The 19,441-nt window shown below is 53.9% G+C and overlaps 1 protein-coding gene across 10 annotated transcripts in view; it reads right to left on the bottom strand.

Annotated features, from left to right (window-relative positions):
• The window catches only part of TNRC18 (trinucleotide repeat containing 18), an 85,674-nt gene that overhangs the window by 4,906 nt on the left and 61,327 nt on the right, over positions 1–19,441 (bottom strand). For all 10 annotated transcript variants that reach the window (XM_072943367.1, XM_072943372.1, XM_072943373.1 and 7 more), the window contains 9 exons: positions 13,711–14,132; positions 9,901–10,053; positions 9,451–9,592; positions 7,431–7,548; positions 6,863–6,938; positions 6,666–6,774; positions 4,011–4,127; positions 3,160–3,324; positions 1,352–2,670 (listed from right to left, as the gene is read on the bottom strand). In XM_072943367.1, coding sequence (XP_072799468.1) covers positions 1,352–2,670; positions 3,160–3,324; positions 4,011–4,127; positions 6,666–6,774; positions 6,863–6,938; positions 7,431–7,548; positions 9,451–9,592; positions 9,901–10,053; positions 13,711–14,132 — 2,621 coding nt within the window. The remainder of the gene's footprint in view (positions 1–1,351; positions 2,671–3,159; positions 3,325–4,010; positions 4,128–6,665; positions 6,775–6,862; positions 6,939–7,430; positions 7,549–9,450; positions 9,593–9,900; positions 10,054–13,710; positions 14,133–19,441) is intronic.

Genomic DNA, 19,441 nt, shown 5'->3' with positions numbered 1-19,441 from the left:
TCCTCAGCTCAGAAGCTATGGCTCCTTGATTTGTTCCTGGATAAAGTGCCTGCCAGGATCAGGACTCCAGGGGGCCTGGTCTGGAATGTCAGAGTGGGGCTGGTCAGGAAAGCTCCTACAAGAATCTACGTGCTCAAGTTTGCTGTCTCCAGTGGGGACCTTGCCAAGAGAGCCTGTGTCAGCCAGGAGCCAGCAATCCAGGGGGGTTTAAAGTCAGATAAGCTTACGCCCTACAGGGTTGGAGAAGCAGATCATCTGCCCCAGAGTCAAGGAGGTGCCTCAGAGGCAGGGGAGCCAGAGGAGAGCAGGAGCTGTGGGGGAGGTCCCCGACTTCCTGCTCTGCACCCCTTGCCTGACAAAGGGGGGAACCCCACCCTATTCTCAAGAGCCTTTGGGGTGCAGCCTGGGTGGGGGCCCTAAAAGGCTGATGCTAAGACAGGATCCCCCAAGCCAGTCTTGATTCAGAACACCCCCCCCCCGCCCGCTTCTCCAGCCTTGTTGACGCACCCTGGGAAGCTGACTAATGCAAACATGCCAGAGGCTTCCCAAGCTCTTCAGAGGCACAGCGCTAGAGACCCTCTGAGTTCATCACTGTCAACCCCAACCCCTAAAATCTGCCTGGCAGAACCGGCGTCAGACCCAGCAGGGTGCCCCCTCCAAGCCCAGCTCTGGTGTGGTGATGGCGGAGACTGGGGGTGAACCAGCGGGCTACACCTGTGGACCAGGGGCCTGGGGTGGACTGGCGACCACCACACTGTCCCCCTTCTGCTCACAGAACCTGTGTGTGTGTGCACATATATGCAGGTATGTGTGTGTGCGTGCGTGTGTGTGTGCACGTGTGTCTGTGTGTATACAAGGCACAGGGAGGGCCAAGGGGCTCCTTCTGCAAAACAGCCGTGGCCATGTGACCCAGACACAGCCAGCCAGAGCATTCTGCCTTCGAGCCACACTGATCAGCTCAGGGGTGGGAGGTGATCCAGCCAGGCCCAGGAGACCCAGTCCTGGCAAACAGAGGGAAAGAAGTGCTTTCTGCTGTGACTGCTAAGCTGGCCGGCCGGCAGCCTCCAGCCATTCGTCTTCAGTGGAAATGAAGCTCAGGGAAAGCAAGCCAGGCTGCTTGGCCAAGCTGTTTTGAGAGACCCGGCCGCATGGTAACTAAAGGCCCATGAAAGGGATCTGCGTGGGCCACCTGGGTTCCGCAGGGGATGGACCTGGGGCCTGGGGACTAGAGGGAGGGGAGTCAGAGAGAAGCCACGCCTGTCACCACACCCCCACTGTGGGGCTACTGGGAGGGCTGGGGAAGGGGGCTCAGGACACCCCCCCACCCCCGGCCCCTCCAACGCCGAGCTACCTGGGTGGGCTTCCCGAACCACTTCCAGAGCTGCCGGGCGGGCAGGAAGGCGGCGATCTTGGGCCGGTTCTCCACGGACGGCAGGCGCTGCCGCTTGGCCAGCTCCTTGGTGGTGGGGAGGTGGACGCCCTCTCTCTTCTTGGGTCGGCTCTTGGCCCCGGCCCCGGCCTGAGCCTTGGGCGGTGGGGGCTGCGGTGGGGGGGCCTGGGGCGCGGGCGCCGGCGCCTTCTTGCCCGGGGAGTGGGCCGAGGAGCGAGCCTTGCCCGCCTGCTTGGGTGCCTTGCTGGGCAGGGCCGGCGGGGCGGAGGGACCGGCCGTGGGGGCAGGGGCGGCCTCATCGTCTGAGCTGCAGGAAGAATCATCTGTGGTGGAGGAAGAGGACGAGGAGGAAGACGAGGAGGAGGAGGACGAGGAAGAAGAGGAGGAGGAGGATGAGGACGAGGAGGAGGACGAGGATGAGGAAGAAGATGAAGAGGAGGATGAGGACGAGGAGGAGGACGAGGAGGAGGACGACGAGGAGGAGGACGACGAGGAGGAGGACGAGGAGGACGCCCTGGAGCTGGAGGCACCACAGCTCCGGCCACCGCCGCCGCCCTGGGCCTCCTCCTCGCCCTCGGTCTCCGAGCTGCTGCTGCTGCTGCCACTGTCACTGCTGCTGCTGCCGCCGCCGCTCTCCGACTCCTCGGCCCCGTCCTGCTCGGCCCGGCCCTTGTCCGGGCTCTTGGGCTTCCCCGAGTCCTCGAACGAGAGCGCGGCCCCGGGCTCCTGGGCCAGCTCGCCATCTGCGGCCTTGGGCCGGGCCGCCTTGGGCTCGCCGCCGCCCGCTGCCGGCGGGTAGCTGCCCAGGCCCAGCAGGCCCTTGGGCTCCTGCCAGCCCCCAGCCCCGGCGTCCTCCCGCAGCAGCAGGGCCTCCTTGGCCTTCTTGCTCTTGGGCGAGGTCACACCCTCGTGGTCCAGCTTGACGAGCAGCTCGGCCTCCTCGCCAGGCCTCCGGGCGCCCTTGGAGGCTGCCTCCTCGGCAGCACGGGCCTTCTTGGGCTTGGGGCGGGTAGCGGGCATGGTGACGAGCGGGGCGGGAGCCAGGGCTGCGGGGGCCGCCGGCAGCTCCCCAAAGGGCTCTGGAGCCGGGCAGCTGGCGAAGGTGGATGGCACGAGGCTTGGCTGTGGCGGTGCTGGGCGAGCCTTGGGGGCTTTGGCCCGCTTGTCCACGGGTTCTGGGGGGCTCTTCTTGGAACTTGGGGTGCTGATTGGCTCCAAGGCCAAAGGGGTACTGGGGACCTCATCCGCTGAGCCCCCCTCCTCCAGGACAGCAGCTCTGTCTAGAAGAGAGTAGTAAAACGCACACTGAGGCCAGGGCCAGGGCCAGGGCTTCTGTCGAGGTGCCGCCAGTCACCCAGCCCCGCCGGCCCTGCCCAGCAAGGCACCCAAGCAGGCGGGCAAGGCCCGCTCCTCGGCCCACTCCCTGGGCAAGAAGGCGCCGGCGCCCATGCCCAGCAGAGGGTGGGCGGCAGCGGCTTGGGGTCTGGGGACAAGTGGCTCTCGCACACCATCGTCCACGCATGTTGGCCCCAATCTGGCCCCTGAGCCTGAAGCACTTTGCTCTGGAATCCAGTGGGAGCACAGGCTGGATGAATCTCAGCTCTGCCTCCAACAGATCAACACGCCTCCCTGAGCCACAGTTCCCTAATCTGTCAAAAAGTCTGAACAGCCTGGCGACACAGAGCCCCACAGAGGCGGGGAGCGGTCTCCGTGCAGAGGCCTGTGTGTGCAGGCCTGGCGTCCCGGCGGGCTGGGCACAGCCGACGTACCGCTCTTGGCTTTGGTGCTGGGTTTCCGTCCGCGCCCCCGCGCCTTGGCACCGGACTCCTCGGACCCGGGCGTGGCCCCATCTTTGCTGTCCCCAGTGTCCTTGCTGGTCTTCCGGCTGCGGCGCTTGGCGCTCGGCACCAGGAGGGCCGGGGACGGCTCAGCACCTGCCGGGCAGGACAGACTGTGGCTCAGGCCTGGGTCTCCATTCCCCTGGCCCCCAGAGTGTCGTCTGTTGTGGGGAGAAGGGATGGGGAGGAACCAGATGACACTGCAGACCCACTCGGCCTGCCCGGATAGCTGGGCGGTCAGGCAGGAGGCCCCGAAGCAGGGATGTAGCTCAGGTGTCTGCACACAGGCTCCACAAAGGCTCCTCCAGTGAATGAGCCAGGCTCACTCTGCGGTTTTAATGATCCATTTGGAGGATGTTCTAGAAGTCAAGCAGTCCTGCATCTGAATCCTGCCTCTGCCTCTAACTAGTCACTGGACCCTGAATAAGCCATTTCACCTCCTTAAACCTCAGTTTCATATTGGTCAGTCAAAGTGATGGAACTTCCAGACACATAGGACCAGACAAGACCTGGACACTATCACGGACGCACGAGTGTGGAAGTGTCAATAACGTTACTGATCCCTGCCCTGGCCGGGACCGCCCAGCCTGCGGCTGGTCCCATGGGCCTCGGGATGCAGACCTGGGAAGCCCTGGGACAGTCCTCCGGATCCCACCCTGGGGGCCCCCACCCACGCTTTCTGCCACTTCCACCCCTGTGGGTGCAAACGGTCCAAACTGCAGAAAGAGCCGAGAGCCAGCTTGAAGGGGTCACCCCAGCTGGGCGGCAGGATCACCACTCACACTGGATCTTATAGTCAGGAGGCAGGAGGCGGATGTGGGAGAGGGGGATCCTCCCAGTGTCCCCGTCATCGAACTCCACGGTAATCAGGTCCCCGTCATCCTCGAGGCCCAGCAAGCCTGGTGGAGGAAGGGCAGGGTCAGGGAGGCCAGCGGACCTGTGGCTCCCAGCGGGCGCAGGGCATAGGGGGGAGTACGAGAGTGGGTACGCAGTGGAGCAGAACGTAGCTTCAGAGCCACACAGCACTGGCGGGTACAGGCTCCCCTGTTCCAGCCAAATGTGCCCCAACTTCGGGACACATGCCTGTGCCACTCCCAAGACCCCCAGACCAACAAAGACACGGCTAGGGTGGGACCACCAAGGACAAAGGGAGCAGGCAAGGGGCCAGTGGTGGTGACAGTGCCTGCGTTCTGGAAGACATTGGTGTGGACGAGCAGAACTGCCTTCATTCTGGGCTCTCTGCTCGGTCAGGGGCCTGGAAGGAGGCGACACCACCGAGAAGGAACCCGGTTTTCACAGGGGAACCCTGGAAAGACTCAGCCCTGGGGAGCCCTGGGACACCCTCTGCTGAGCACCAAGCTCCTCTGCAGGCAGGTGTGGGGGACCCCACCACCGGACAAACCAGGGGTCACATGGCAGCAGGAGCTGGGAGGTTTATGCCTGGAAACTGGGCACAGCAGAGGGTGGTGGGCACCCTGCTGACCAGGGGTGACGGGGAGTCCACACACTAAGGATGACCCCCAGCCTCATTCCCAAGTGCCAGGCGCTGAATCCGGATCCCCAAGGACAGAGGCCTTGGGCCATCTGATGGGAGAAGAGCCACAGGTGCTTGTACTTGTGTCCCCCAACAAGACGTTCCTGCCACCGCCGTCAGGAGGGCCTGCCCACACGTGGAGCTTGCAGCCTGCTTGCTAAGGAGCTCCAGTGGCCAAAGAACAGCCTCTAATAAAAGACACAGAACAGAGAGGTTCTGCGAACTCAAAGAACAGGCACAGAGCCCCCAGAGAGAGGGGAAGGGAAAAGCAGAAACACAATGTGAAAACGACGTATCCTTGGAAAATGTATACGTGAAACAAAAAGAGGTTATAAAAGAAAAGAACAGTCAGAGAATGAGAAAGAACTGCTGGGAATTTTTTTTAATGACAGCAGAAATATCCAGAATTCAATGGAAGAGAGAAGGTAGAGTTGAAGAAATCTCCCAGAAAGTTTAACAAAAAGATAAAGAAATAGACAACATTGGGGGGAAAATAAAAACCAGTGTTGAGGGCCACCAGATGTGTGAGTTCCAGGGGAAAGAGAGTAAGTGAGATGGAAATGCTCAAAGAAGGAATACAAGGGAAGTTTCCGGGAATGAAGGAAATTTGCCTCAAAGTCTAAGCCCCCTTCCCCCAAACGCCCAGCAAAACACACACACTCGCTCACACACACACACACACGCACGCACACTCATTCACACACACACGCACACTCGCTCACACACACACACAGAGCAAGCACATGATTCCATCTAGGAATTATGAGAAGATCCTCATTTTCCAGAGTTTTTTAAAAAGCCAGTCTCTCATGAAGATGTGGGAATAACCCTGGCGCTGAATGCCTCCAACGTCAAAATCTAGATAGAAATGGAACAGTGACTTTGAAAAGGTGAGGTGAAATTATTTCCAGCCTAGAACTCACACCAGTTCAAGTCGCTCTGAAGAACAGGCTGGAACCAGGCGATCTGAGGCACGTGTGTACTCGAGGAACCTACCTCCCGTGGACTCTTTCTCAGAAAGCCACACGGCCTGGGGGGGGCGTGGCACAGGAGACGGAGGACCGCAAGGCTCAGACTGACGGCGCAGGGAAGTTCCGCGGGTGACACCCGTGGGGCAGCAGGGGGACAGACCGCTCTGGGAGAGCTGCATCAAGACGCACTTTGACCTTTTTAAGAAGACTTCCTGCCCAGCATCCCCAGTCCCCACCTTCTGGATTTGTACGGGTGACGTCAGGTGGCCAAGAGGCACGCGACAACTGGCACCTGGTTTTGTTCTCTGGATATAACAAACATCCACATCCTCGTCTCCCGGACAAGGTTTTCCAACGCCGAGGGGCATGCTGTCTGTCTGTCTGACGCCCAGAGCCACGGCTTCTGGGCTACCTGCTATTTTGCCCGGCTCCCAATCTCTCTCATCTGCTAACAACATCAACTTTCCTGGGGAAGCCACCTGCCCATCTCTCGGTCCACACACAGAATGAGGACGTCAGTCTCACTCGTGAGCAAAGACGAGCACAAGACCGGGGCTGGCGGATCAGACTCACGGCAGTCAGTGAAATCCACGTGACCCAAGCCAGGTCAGTGGGGCTCCATCCCAGGACTCGGACGGGAAAAGGGGGGAGTTCTCTGATGGCAAGGTTTGTTGAGATGGTGAGATACAGCCCCCAGGAGCCCGGGGTGAAGCCAGCATGGGTGAGAGCACCATGGGCTGATGGATGCTGGGAGCTGGGTCCTGAAGACACTGTGCGAACACTGCCCAAAGGCCCTGTCTGTCTGCGTTTACACAAGCCGATAAAACTATGCGTAAGCCCATGTGAGTTGGGTTTCAGGAAATGAATGAATCCATGCCGACAGGCTATGAAACCGGTGCCGGGGAGGGTCTGGGGAGAGGGGAACGTCTCACCTCGGACCACGGTGCCCGGGTAGAGGCAGCGGTACTGCTGGCTCCAGTAGGCTGCGATCCTGGTCCCTTGCGGCAAGAAGCGAGCGGAGGCTGGCCTCACGTCGATGATCTGGGAAGGTGAAGGATTGAGTGCCAGGTGGTGACAGCGACAGCCCCAGCCCCATCCTCCCAGCAGCCCCGCTTCCCCTCCCCCTCACCGCCTCCTGCAGCAGCTGCTCCAGGCAATAGATGTGGGGCCGGTTCCCGCGTTCACCCTCCACCACCACACGGTATCTGCAAGGCCAGGGCAAGTGTGCTGTGAGGTTCCCGTGGGGAGCCCCGTGCCCCAGACTCCCAGCCCCACCAGTGAGCACCAGCTCTACCTCCTGGACTACCAGGATGCCATGCTGGAGCTTGAGGGCTTTCTGATTTGCTGTGTAAACCTGGGGCAGGTCCCTCCCCTTCTGGGCCTCCATTTCCTCATCTGCACAGCGAGAGGCCACAGATCCACGAGAGGCCGGCACGCTCTCTCCTGCCCCTTCCCACTGAGCCCCTGCCACCTGGGGGCCCGCCGTGCCCACCCCGGCACACCCTCAGAGTGTACTGTCTTCCCAGAGTCCTCCGAGCTGGCCCAAGCCCCTGCAAGGGACGCACCACTAGCCCAGCCCTGTGGAGGGGAAGCTGCAGCTCAGAGAGGTGAAGCAATGTGCCTGGAGACGCCCAGCCAGGCCCCCTGGACACAGGACTGGGTGACGGTCTTCAGGCTCCCGGCCCAGCCCTACTCACATGTCCGGCGAGTGCACGGTCTGCACGTGCCCCGCATACAGCAGCTTGTCGTCCATGGGGATGAGCACGCGCAAGCCATCCTTCAGCTCGTCCTTGTCGATGATGCAGGAGCGAGGGGCTGCGGTGGGGGCAGTGAGGCAGGGGCAGCGTGAGACCCTCCCTCTCCGAGTCTCCCCTCTGCCAAGCCAGCCTGGTCAGCCTCATCACCCCTCCCAGAGGGGAAGGCCCAGGGTGCCTGCAGGCATGAGTGTGGGTGGCTTGCACCGCTGTAAGCCCGCACAGACGGGCTCCCCTCCCAGCCCCAGTGGCTGCCAAGATCTCAGGCAGCTGTGAACCCGGGGTGACAACTTGCACGTGATGCCCCTCCCCTCTCTCTGGGCCCTGGCTCTGCGTCCTCAGACTCCACCGCCGCCCCCTCAGCCACACCCCCAAGGCTGTGCCATTAGCTGTCCCACTGGAAAGCTGTCTGCTCTGGTGGAAACCGATTCCCACGGCCAGGCTGTCCGCACTCCCCTCCCCACTCCCCTATCTCCCCCAGGCCTCAGCCCAAGGCTACCACTCCCCATCGCCGCCAAGGACCACTCCCCGGTTTACACCATCCCTTCCTGGGACCCCCGCCCCAGGCGCCCCTCAGTTCTCCTCCTCTGGGCCCCGCCACGCTGTTTCGGCCCCTAGGGGCTGCTCTTCTCTCCCTGCAGGACCTTGAGTCTGGCCCCTCCTCGTTGTTATCTCACACAGAGACCCAAGGCCCGCTGGGCAGACAGAACAATGGGCCCACTTCCTGGTCCCTGCCTGAACCCCCACCCCGGCCACAGCCTCGCCGTGGGTGGAGTGGACTTCCCACCTCTCCACCTTGGGCATGGCCACATAGCTTCCTCTGGACAGTGGACAAGGTTAGGAAGTGCTTGATTCTGGACCTGGGCCTCAGGAGGCCTCAAAGGTTCTACTCTCCTCTAGAGGATCTGGCTGCAGGGCCACGAGAAGCACACACCTTGGCCAGCCCAGTGCTCCAGGTGGATAAGTGGCAGGGGGGCAGAGCAGTCCCTGCATCAGCAGACCCCTAGCCATCCCATCATCATGGGAGCAAGCCTAAATGAGGCCAGTCCCACCATTCTGCTGACAACTTATTGCCACCCACCACTGAGTCTGAGCAGTTGGCTGTTGTATAGCAGTAGCTGACAGATAAACTCCTAAACCAGGTGACAAAGTTCTTCAGGGTTGACTCTGCTCCTCCTCTCTCTCCACCCTCATCCCCATCCAATTCATATCCTCAGTCTCTCCTCCCAGCTCCAGGTCCCCAGGTCCAAGTGCCTACTGGATGTCACAACCCTGGGATACCCTCCGGGCAGCCCCAACTCCAGCCAGCAAAGCCCAGCACATGATCGTCCCCCGCTCCCCTCTGTGATCCATCTCTGTGACAGCTGCTCCTCATCCCCCATACCCCTCCACACCTCTTCTCCCCTCACCTGCTCACACAGCCCAGCCCACAGCCCATGTGGTCTCCCTCCTAATGAGCTCAAACCCACCCCGTCTCCCTCCCTGCTGCCGCCACGGCAGCCCCACCACTCATCTGGATCCTTTCAACAACCCTCTCAACCGAGCTCCCTGCCCACCACCCCTTTCCCCAGCCCCTCCAACTCCTCTCTACTCAGCAGTCAGAGAGTTCATTTCTAAACTGATCTGACCACTGGCAGCTCTGTGATTACATCAGGGCGAGGACCAAACTCCTACCCAGGCCCTCGAGACTCTGGGTAGTCTGCTTCTGCCTGCTCCCTAGCCCAGGGCTGCTCTCTCACCCCCTGCTTACCAACCCAGGGTTAGGCTGGCCCTCCTTGAGTTTACCGGTGGTACTGTGCACCCACCCAACCCCAGGGCCTTTGCACATGCTGCCCCCGTCACTCTATTCCCCACCCCTCTCCATGCTAGCTTAGCCCATCTCAGGCCCTGGTGACTGCTCCATGGGAACCTCCTGCACTGTCATATTCCAGGCCCAAGTCAACACAGCATCACAGGTACTCACCCGGAGTTAGTGGCCGCTCCACAGTCCCGCCACGTGGCAGATGCTCGTCCTCAGAGAAGCTTGAGTCTTGGTTGGGTTCAAAGTCCTCCTCGGCAGCCATGCTCTCCATGAGCTTGCTCACGGCTCCCCCCTTCCCCCGGTTCTGGGGACAGAGAAGGACAGACCATCTGCTTAGGGCATGACAACCGAGTCCTGTCCAGCCGGGACCCTCCCTGGAAACCCGGGGTCACAGTCAGGCCGTGGTGGGGTCTGCCACATGGGCAGTGGGGCCCCAGCCGGGTCACTCCCTAGGCCAGAAGAAGGACGAAATGGGCTGAGGCAGCCGCATGAGGGATGGGTGAGATTGAGGGGACACTCAGGCAGGCCCCCCTTTGTCAAGCAAACAGAGCAGTTCACCCAAGCCTGGGCCCATGGGGAGCAGGGACCTGCCTTGTGGCCAGCGAGCCTCACCTCCTTTTTCACCTCCTTCCCTTTGGCCTTGGCCTTGCTCCTCTTGGCAGCGGCTGGGGAGCTGGTGTGAGGGGCCCGGGCCTCAGGGGCCAGGGCGGGGCCGCGGGGCGGGGGCAGTGAGCCTCCAGACCCTGCCTCCTTCCCCTTCTTCTTCTGGGGAGGGAGCAACAGAGTGGCTGTCAGAGGGCAGGGGAGGCCCAGGTCCCACTGCTCACCCTCACAAGAGAGGAACGAAACACCCTCCCACCCCCGGCAAGTATTTCTGGTTTTAATTTTGTTTTATTACTGCCATGTATCACCTATTGTTTTTTTTTTAAAGAGACAACACACTAAAGTGTACAAACATTAGTTCCTCTCCAAGGATGCCACCAACCGCAGAGGTTAACTAGAGGGACCAGTAACAACATGGCGTGTCCTTCCAGAACCTTCCGCAAGCACGTATCATCATGCAAACACGCAGGCTATGCAGTCACATTTGTGCACACCCAGTTCTTTTTTTTTTTAAAACACAGACTGGAATTTACCAAAAGTTCTGCTTTGCAACTTTCCCCTCCTGGCATGTCTACTATACACAGAGATGGCCTCACTTTTAATTTTTAACAGCTGCCCTAGCTGCCTCAGTAGGGGGATCCAAAATTCACATGACCACCCCCTCACGGTGGACATGAAGGCCGCCTCTTTTTTCCCTCTTCCAAATGAGGCCACAGAAAACGACAGAACCAATTCATCCTACAGGCACATTCCTGGAAGGAGCACTTAAAACCGCACAGCTGTCGCCTGAGCTGCTTTCCACTAGTCCAGCAGTGGGGGGCGCCGCGTCCGCTCCAGCTCAGAACCCCCCGGGGTGGCTCAGGGATGCTCCCTGCACTGGTGAAGCGCAAGCTGGGCCGGGGCACAGCTCCATTTGTCAAAGGAGTGGAAACAACCTAGATGTCCAGCAAGCTGGTGCGTCCACAGATACAGTTACAAGATTTATCACAGTGGCCCAGAGTCCCTTCCAAGGAAGAGGCGCCGGCGTGGGAAGTGAAGTGATGTTACTCTGGGCAAGAGGCAGGCTCAGGCTACAGAGGTGATGGGGCGGCGGGGGTGGCAGTCGCTTCATGCCTTTTAAAACAGACATGCCTAACATCCAGCAACCAAGTCGAGGGGCCAGGGGAGATGGAAAATTAAGAAATAGGAAAAAGGAAGACTGGGCCAATGTTACCAAGACAACAGCAGAATTCACAGCTTCCACATTAGACTAGTGAAATTCAAAGCAAACAGCATTAAAAGGAACAAAATGGGAAATGTTATAGGGACAAAAGCTATGCGTTTTAATCCCCACTTGGGGGGAGTAAAATATATATATAAAACACACATTATATCTTCTTGTTTCTGATGCATATTTTAATCCTAGTATCACTTCTGAGATCAGAAGGCACCTTGGGGGTTGAAGGATCATTTTTCACATGGTTACATCTCCTTTTCCCCTACTTCTGTTACCAAATAACAGTTCAGCTTAGGGTGCACGTCTCCGCAGCTGTATACACAGGGGCAGGGGGAGTCAACAGCAAGAAAAGTCATCTCCGAGTGGATTTTCACTTTCTTCCTTTTCATCATCCAAATCACTGTTACAATCAGATAAAACTGGTAACTGTTCTTTTTCCATTGACCAGAAAGCCCATTTCTGGGAAACTTTTTTTTCTTAACAAGAAAGTAATTCCAAAAGTGACAAGTTCTGTACACAGAACAGAGATGTTCATTGCTGTACTAATTATGACAGCAAAATACCATCATCAACCAAATCACAGACGGCTGGCATGGTTGATGGTGGGAGATACTGAAAACCACTACAGGATACCCAGATGGTGGGATGTTATTCAGCCATTTAGAGATAGTGATTTTTAAAAAAATAAAGTAAAATAAAAGCTATGGTATATGGAAATGCACGAGCTATAATGCCAAGTCTGAAAAGCAAGATACAAAAGTGTATCTCACAAAACTATGAACCGTGGTTGTTCCTGGAGTAATTTCCTTGATGCCTGACTTCTCCTTTTGTTGACAACGTGTTCTGTTCCAGTCTCTTACTGTATCATCAGAAGGCTGGGATCGGGTGAGCCCCTGGTCCTCTCCCCACCAGAAGGTGCCATCTCAGGAAAGGCCCAGAGAGGCAGGGTGGCCCTATGGTTAAGGCCTACGGTCTGGCTCTGGACCCCCAGTGTTTGAAGCTCAGCTCTGATGATCATTAGCTGCTGGGCTACCTGGGCAGGTTCCAGGCCTACCTGTAAAGTGCAGTTAATATGAGTAACCTACTCACGTGGCTTTGTGAGTATTCGACTGTGACATCCTAAGAAATTTCTATTTGGTCTCGGCCCCCTTTCCTGACCCAGAGCTCCTAAATCCCTTGGAATTTCCTAAGTCACAGGAGGGTCTTTTGCTCTAATGAGGTGACTCTTGGTGAGCCCTTGCATGGCTTCAGGATGGAGCCTGGTCACCAGAAAGACCAGCCACAACTTGAGGCATGACATTTTCAGCCCCACCCCCGCATCCTCCAGGGACAGGCCAGGGACAAGACTGAGTTACTCATCAACCGTGCCTCCGTGATGACGCCTCTGTGCGTCTCCTCCGATGGGTTGTTCCTGAGTTGCATCCTTTACGATAAATTGTAAATGTGAGTAAAGTGTCTTCCCATGTTCTGTCATTCTGGTGATTTATCAGCCCACAGAGGTGGTCATGAAAATCCCTGATTTATAGCCATCTGGTCAAAATGCATAGGTGATAATCTGGGACTCGGCGACTGGCTTCTGAAGTGGGGGTGGGGTGGACAGTCCTTGGGGGCTGAGCCCTTCACCTGAGGGGTCTGCACCAATTCTGGGTAGTTAGTGTCAGACGTGTCATGAGCAGAGTCAAAGTTCTCCTTTACCAACAAGTCAAGTAAATGTGGTAAAAGTGGTTGGAACATGCCTGGCCCCTACCATGGGTCACCTGGTCTAATCATCATCATTATTTATTATTCCAGCACCTTCTCTCCGGGGGCCAGAAAAATCTGAGACGGCTTCAGCCAAGAGGAAACCAGAGGTGAGCACAAATCAAGGTGCCTGTGGAGGACACTCGAATGCAGCCCTGCCTTCATTACCACCCATTATCAGGAAACCAATGGCGAGTCTCTCCCCTTTTTGTGGCTTTCTCTAGAATGACAGTTATTTGAGGGTTTGCCCTTCATCAAGGACACAGAGTGGAGAGGCCTGAGTCAGAAAGACCACTGTCCAGAGCTGGCTGTTAGGTCTCAATGCAACCACCTCAATGGGGAACAACTGGCCATTAGCTTCCTAGCAGCCAATGCAAGAAGGGAAACAGGTCTAATCATCAGAGTTCTTGAAAAGCCAGTGTTCTCAGCCTGCCACGTAGGCGGTGGGAATTCAGGGAGCGGGTGTGCTTGGATGGGGAGAAGGAAATCCCATCTGTGTTTTCACTAAGCTCTGGAGAGACGAGGTTTTCCTTCAGGTGAGAGCTAAGACTTTTGTCACCAACAAAAATCGCTGTGACGTAGCGCATGGCAGTTACTGCAGAGACTTCGAAATGTTTAAGCTTATCACGTCCAGCGACGGCACTTACTCACTAGCCCGGCTGCCGGGTGTCCTTATCAGAGACACACCTAAAGGAGCACACGGAGTGCCCATCACAAATAGAGATTTGCGGTTCGTGAGTGACTGTGTTTCAGCATCACTGTTCCCCTTTGGGGCCCCTGCACCTCACACAGGCCTCAGAATCTCACTGAGACGGTAGGACAAAGGGCCCCCCTCCCCAGCCCCGCCCCGCGCCGGGCCCTACCTTCCGGGGGTCCTTCCTGTCCTTGGCGCGGCCGGCGTCCTTGCGCGGGCTCGGCGGGCCGGCCTTGCCGCAGCGGCCGGGCTTGGCGGCGGCGGGCGCGGCACTGCTGGGCGCGGGGGCGGCCGAGGCGTCGTGCAGGAAGATGCGCTCGCTGCGCCGCCGCGTCCACAGGTCGTCGTCGCTGGCCTCGGGTCCCGCCTCCAAGCCAGGCTCCTTGGGGCCCCGCGGCTTGCGGGCCTTGCGCCCCTTCTCGGCCGCCAGCTTGGCCTTGTCGGGGCTGCTGGGGCTGGGGCCCCGGGCGCCGGGCGCCGGCAGGGAGGGACCTGGCTCCCCCAGCCCCTTCTTGGGCCGCAGCAGCCCTGCGGGCGACCGCTTCCGCACCTTGACCTCGCTCTCCGAGTCGGTGTACTCCAGCTCCGTGCCTGCAGGCGGGCGAGGGAGGGGCTGTGGACAGGGGCCCGTGGGCCCTCACTCCTCTCCCACCCAGCTGCCCTGGCCACCAGCAGAAGGGCCACAGCCCCATTCCTCCTGCAGGGGACCTCACCACGCCTGGGAGGCTTCTCCCCGTTTCCGGGGAGGAATCGGAGGCCGAGAGGGAAGGACTTACCAGCCACATGCCTGTGAGTGGCAGGTCCTGCTGGCCTCACACCTGTCCCAGACCCCCTTGTCTGCCCAGACTCTGCTCTAGACGCCTCACCCCAAGAGCACCATCTGGGAATGTGGAGATTCCTGCCTGGACACGTGTGTGCCCCAGGGGAATCCCGAAGCCAGGGCAGGTGAGCTGGGGGGGCCCACACCTGCAGGGCAGCACTCCAAGGAGGCAGGTGGGAAAGCCCACACAAAATCCCCAAGCCCGGTGGGGCTGCTCCTCTGCTTCCTGGTGCCACTTCTCAGAGCTGGGCGGTCCCTGGCACCCACTCCCCCTTCTAGAAAACCGGATTCACCAGAACTCACACTGCCCTGGGGCCCAGCCCCTCCTCTCACCCTGGTGGAAATGCCCCCTCCCACAACCAAGGGGCCAGCTTCCCTCCACTGCTTAGAGCCAGGCCCAGAGACAGGAGCCAGGCCAAGAATCCAAACCAGGGAAAGAATGTGAACTAGGGGCTGGTAGGTGCCTCAACCAGTACCCACCACATGGGACATGAGGAGGCCTTCCTCCTCCAGGCAGACCTCAGGGATGCGACGTCTGTGAGAGCCCTGGGCTGACCACCCCAGATAGGGACTTGCCCTGGGTCCCAGAGCAATGAGCTGAGAAGCCAGGTCTGGACCCCAGGCCTACTGCCCAGGAGGGCTCCCATGGGAGGCCCAGCTCCAACACCCCAGCAGATGCAGCCGCAGTAGTAAGGGCGGAGCCAGGGGAGGGGGCACACTCCATGGGAAGGAGCCATTTGCAAAGCTTAATGATCCCATTAATTAATCTTTTGTTAAGAGACTTCCTGCTGCAGGGGAGGCAGCTGGGGGCTTTCATGGCTGATTAAGGTACAGGCCATAAAACACCAGCCTGAGAGTTCTGCTTCTGAGTATGACGGAATGAGATCCCACATAACAACAGACACCCTGCATGAAAGCACCAGAAAACCTAGAAGATGCACTGCAAGGAAGCGAGTCCGAGACTGGACAGAGCAGTGACCGAGAGTGGACACTCGCTTGGAAGAGGGGAGACTGGAGCTGCACGGGTAAGACCAGGTCAGAAGACAAGTGATGATGAGACCAGTAAGGCAGCACGAACGGTGCCTGGGGCAGAGGGAGCCGCGTCTGTCAGGGTCCTGCAGGGGGGACAAGCGTGAAGCCCAGAGAGAGGGAAGGCGGGCCGGGGCAGGGAGCTGAACCCACGTCCTTGACCCCCACCCAGCGTCCTGTGCAACAGCCTCTTCCCCCAGAAACAGGCAGTAAAGGAGCAACAGAGGAACAAAGAAATAGACCTAAAAACAGGCAAAAAAATAAGAAGAGAGGACGACACAAAAACAGATTGAAAGTCAAGGGGTAAAAAAAGATACAAGATACAAGTAACCAAAGGAGAGCTGGAGCAGCCGTACACACACACGTCGCTTTACCACACCTCACAGATGCTGCGTTTTTTTTTTTTACAATTCAAGGTTTGTGATAACCCTGTGTTGAGCAAGTCTATCAGCACCATTTTTTCAAAAGCATTTGCTCACTTCATGTCTCTGTGTCACATTTTGGTAACTCTCACAATATTTCAAACCTTTTCATTATTACTATATTTGTTATGTTGATCTGTGATTAGTGATCTTTGGTGACATAGTGTGATTCATTGAAGGCTCAGATGATGGTTCTCATTTTTTATCAATAACGTATTTTTTAAGTAAAGTATATGCATTATTTTTAAGACATAATGCTATTGCACACTAAATAGACTATGGTATATAAACATAACTTTTATATGTCCTGGGAAACAAACATTTGTGTGACTCACTTTATTGTGATACTGGCTTTTTGTGGTGGTCTGGAACTGACCCCACAATCTCTGAGGCATGCCCGTACTAATAACAGATAAAATAGATTTTAAGACAAAAGTTACTACTAGAGACAAAGAAGGACATTTTTAAAATTTCAAATTATAAAATTGTCAATCCATCAAGAAGACATAACAATTATAAACAAATATGAAAATAATCCAGAAACCTGTAAAAAAAAGGTTATACACCATGACCAAGTGGGATATATCACAGGGATGCAAAGTTGGCTTGACATCCTTAAAAAAAAATCAATGTAATATACCATATTAATAGGATAAAGGATAAAAACCACATGGGGACACATTAATAGACACAGAAAAGCAATTGTTGACTGATTTTTATCATTTTACAAATGAAAGGAAACTTCCTCAAACTGAGCAAAGACACCTATGAAAACCCCATCACCAACATCATACTTACTGTTGAAAGAATGAATGCTTTCTCCCTAAGATCACAAGATAAAGATATCTATTCTATCTCGTCTCACTAATTCCATTCAATATTGCATGGAAGATTCTAGCCAGAGCAATTAGGCAAGAAAAATAAAAGGCAAACAAACACATTGGAAAGGAAGATGTAAAACTGTCTCTATCTGCAGATGACATGATCTTGTATATAGAAAATCCTAAGGAATCTACTAAAAAACTATTATAATAAATGAGTTTAGCAAGGTTGCAGGATACACTTGTATTTCTACACAGTAGCAACGAACACTCCAAAAATGAAAAGAATTCCATTTACAATAGCATCAAAAAGAGTAAGTTCTTAGGAATAAATTTAGCAAAAGATGTGCAAGACTTGTACAATAAAAACTTCAAAACACTGTTGAAAGAAATTAAAGACCCAAATAAATGGAACGACATTTCATGTTCATGAATTGAACAACTTAAATGATTGAGATGTCAGTACTCTCCAGTATGATCTACCAGTTCAACACAATTCTCATCAGAATCCCAGTTGCCTTTTTTTGCAGAAACTGACAAGCTGATCCTAAAATCCATGGAAATGCAAGTGACTCGGAGGCACCAATCTTGAAAAAGAACAAAGATGGAGAACTCATATGTCCCAATTTCAAAACTTCCTACAATAATTCCCACAGGAGTCCAGACAATGTGGTACTGGCATAAAGACATATATACAGATCAGTGGAATAGAACTGAGGGTCTAGACACAGACCTAAATGGAAGTCTTAAACTGTAAAAACTCTTAGGAGAAAATGGGACAAAATCTTTATGGCCTTTAATTAGGCAATATTTTCTTACATATAACACCAGAAGTACAAGAGACATCAGAAGAAATAGATTAATTGGACTTCATCAAAATTAAAATTTTTTGTTTCAAACAACACTATCAAGAAAGTGAAACAGACAACTCACAGAATGGGAGAAAATACTTGCAAACCATGTATCTGATAAGAGAGTTGTAGCCAGAATATATAAAGAACTCTTATGCAACAACAAAATGACAATCCAATTTAAAAATGAGTAAAGAATTTAAATAGACATTTCTCCAAAGATGACATACAAATGGCTACTAAGCATATGAAAGGATGCTCAACACCATTAGTTATTAGAGAAATGCAAATCAAAACCACAATGAGATACTATCGCACACCCACTAGGATGACTATCATCAAGAAGACAGATAATAACTAAGTATTGGAGAGGATGTGGAGAAATTGGAACCTTCATACACTGCTGGAAGGAATATAAAATGATGCAGCCACTTTGGAAAATAGTTTATCAGTTCCTTAAAAGGTAACTACCAAATGACCCAGCAATTTTCCTCCTAGCTCTGTACCCAGGAGAACTAAAAACATGTCCACACAAAAACGTATACATGCATGTTCATAGCAGCATTATTCAAAATAGCCCAAAGATGTAAACAAAAACAAAAAAGTAGATAAACAAAATGTGATATACCCATAAAATGGAGCATTATTCGGCCATAAAAAGGAACGAAGTCACACAGAAGAAATAGACAATCTGAGGAGAACTTTATCTACTAAAGAAATTGTATCAACAATTAACAGTCTTCTGAAACAGAAAGCACCAGGCCCAGATGAGTTCACTGATGAATTCAAATCAACATTTAAAGAAGAAGCTGTACCAATTCTCTGCAATCTCTTTCAGAAGATAAAAGCAGAGGGAATACTTCCTAATGCCAGCATCACCCTAACACCAAAACCAGATACAGACATGACATGAAGACAAACGGAGATCAGTCTCTCCCATGAAAATAAATGGAAAATCCTCAAAAAATATTAACAAATCAAATCCAAAAAGGTATGAAAATAATTATACACCACAACCAAGTGGGATTTAACCCAGGTATGCAAGGCTGGTTCAATGTTCAAAAATCAAAAATCAATTAATGTAATCCAATATATCAATAACCTGAAGAAAGAAAAAACATGATCATGTCTTGGATGCAGAAAAAGCATTTGACAAAATCCAACACTCATTCATGATAAAAACTCTCAGTAAACTAGGAATCGAGGGGAAATTTCTCAACTTGGTAAAGAATACCTACCAAAAACCTACAGCTAACATCATACTTAATAGTGAGAAACTAGAAGCTTTCCCACTAAGATCGGGAAGAAGACAAGGATGTCCCTTCTCACCACTACTTTTCAATCTCATATTAGAAGTCTCAAGCTAATGCAATTAAGATAAGAAAAGGAAATAAAAGGTATGTTGATTGAGAAGGAAGGAATAAAACTGTCTTTGTCTACAAATAACATGACTATCTAAATAGAAAATTTGAAAAAAATGACAAAAAAAATCTACTGGAAATAATTAACAATTACAGCAAGGTTGCATGATACAAAGTTAATAAACAGAAGTCAATTACTGTCTTACATACTATCAATGAACAAGTAGAATTTGAAATCTAAAACACAATACTATTTACATTCACATCCCCCAAAATGAAATACTTAGGTTACAAATACATACAAGATCCATATGAGGAAAACTATAAAACTATGATAAAAGAAGTCAAAGAAGATACTCCATATTCATGGACAGGAAGACTTGATAATGTCAAGATGTCATTTCTTCCCAGCTTGATCTATAGAGTCAATGTAATCCCAATAAAAAAATCCCAGCAAGTCATTTTGTAGATATCAACACACTAATTCTAAAGTTATATAAGGAGAGGCACATAGGAGAGGTAAAAGATCCAAACCGCCAATTCAATATTTAAAGATGAGACCATAGTCAAAGGACTGACAGTACTTGATTTCAACA

This window comes from Vicugna pacos, chromosome 18 (genome assembly GCF_048564905.1).
Source record: "Vicugna pacos chromosome 18, VicPac4, whole genome shotgun sequence".
Classification (NCBI taxonomy): Eukaryota; Metazoa; Chordata; class Mammalia; order Artiodactyla; family Camelidae; genus Vicugna; species Vicugna pacos.
The sequence above is the reverse complement of the archived record's forward strand: the minus strand, read 5'-3'. Positions and strand labels throughout refer to the sequence as shown.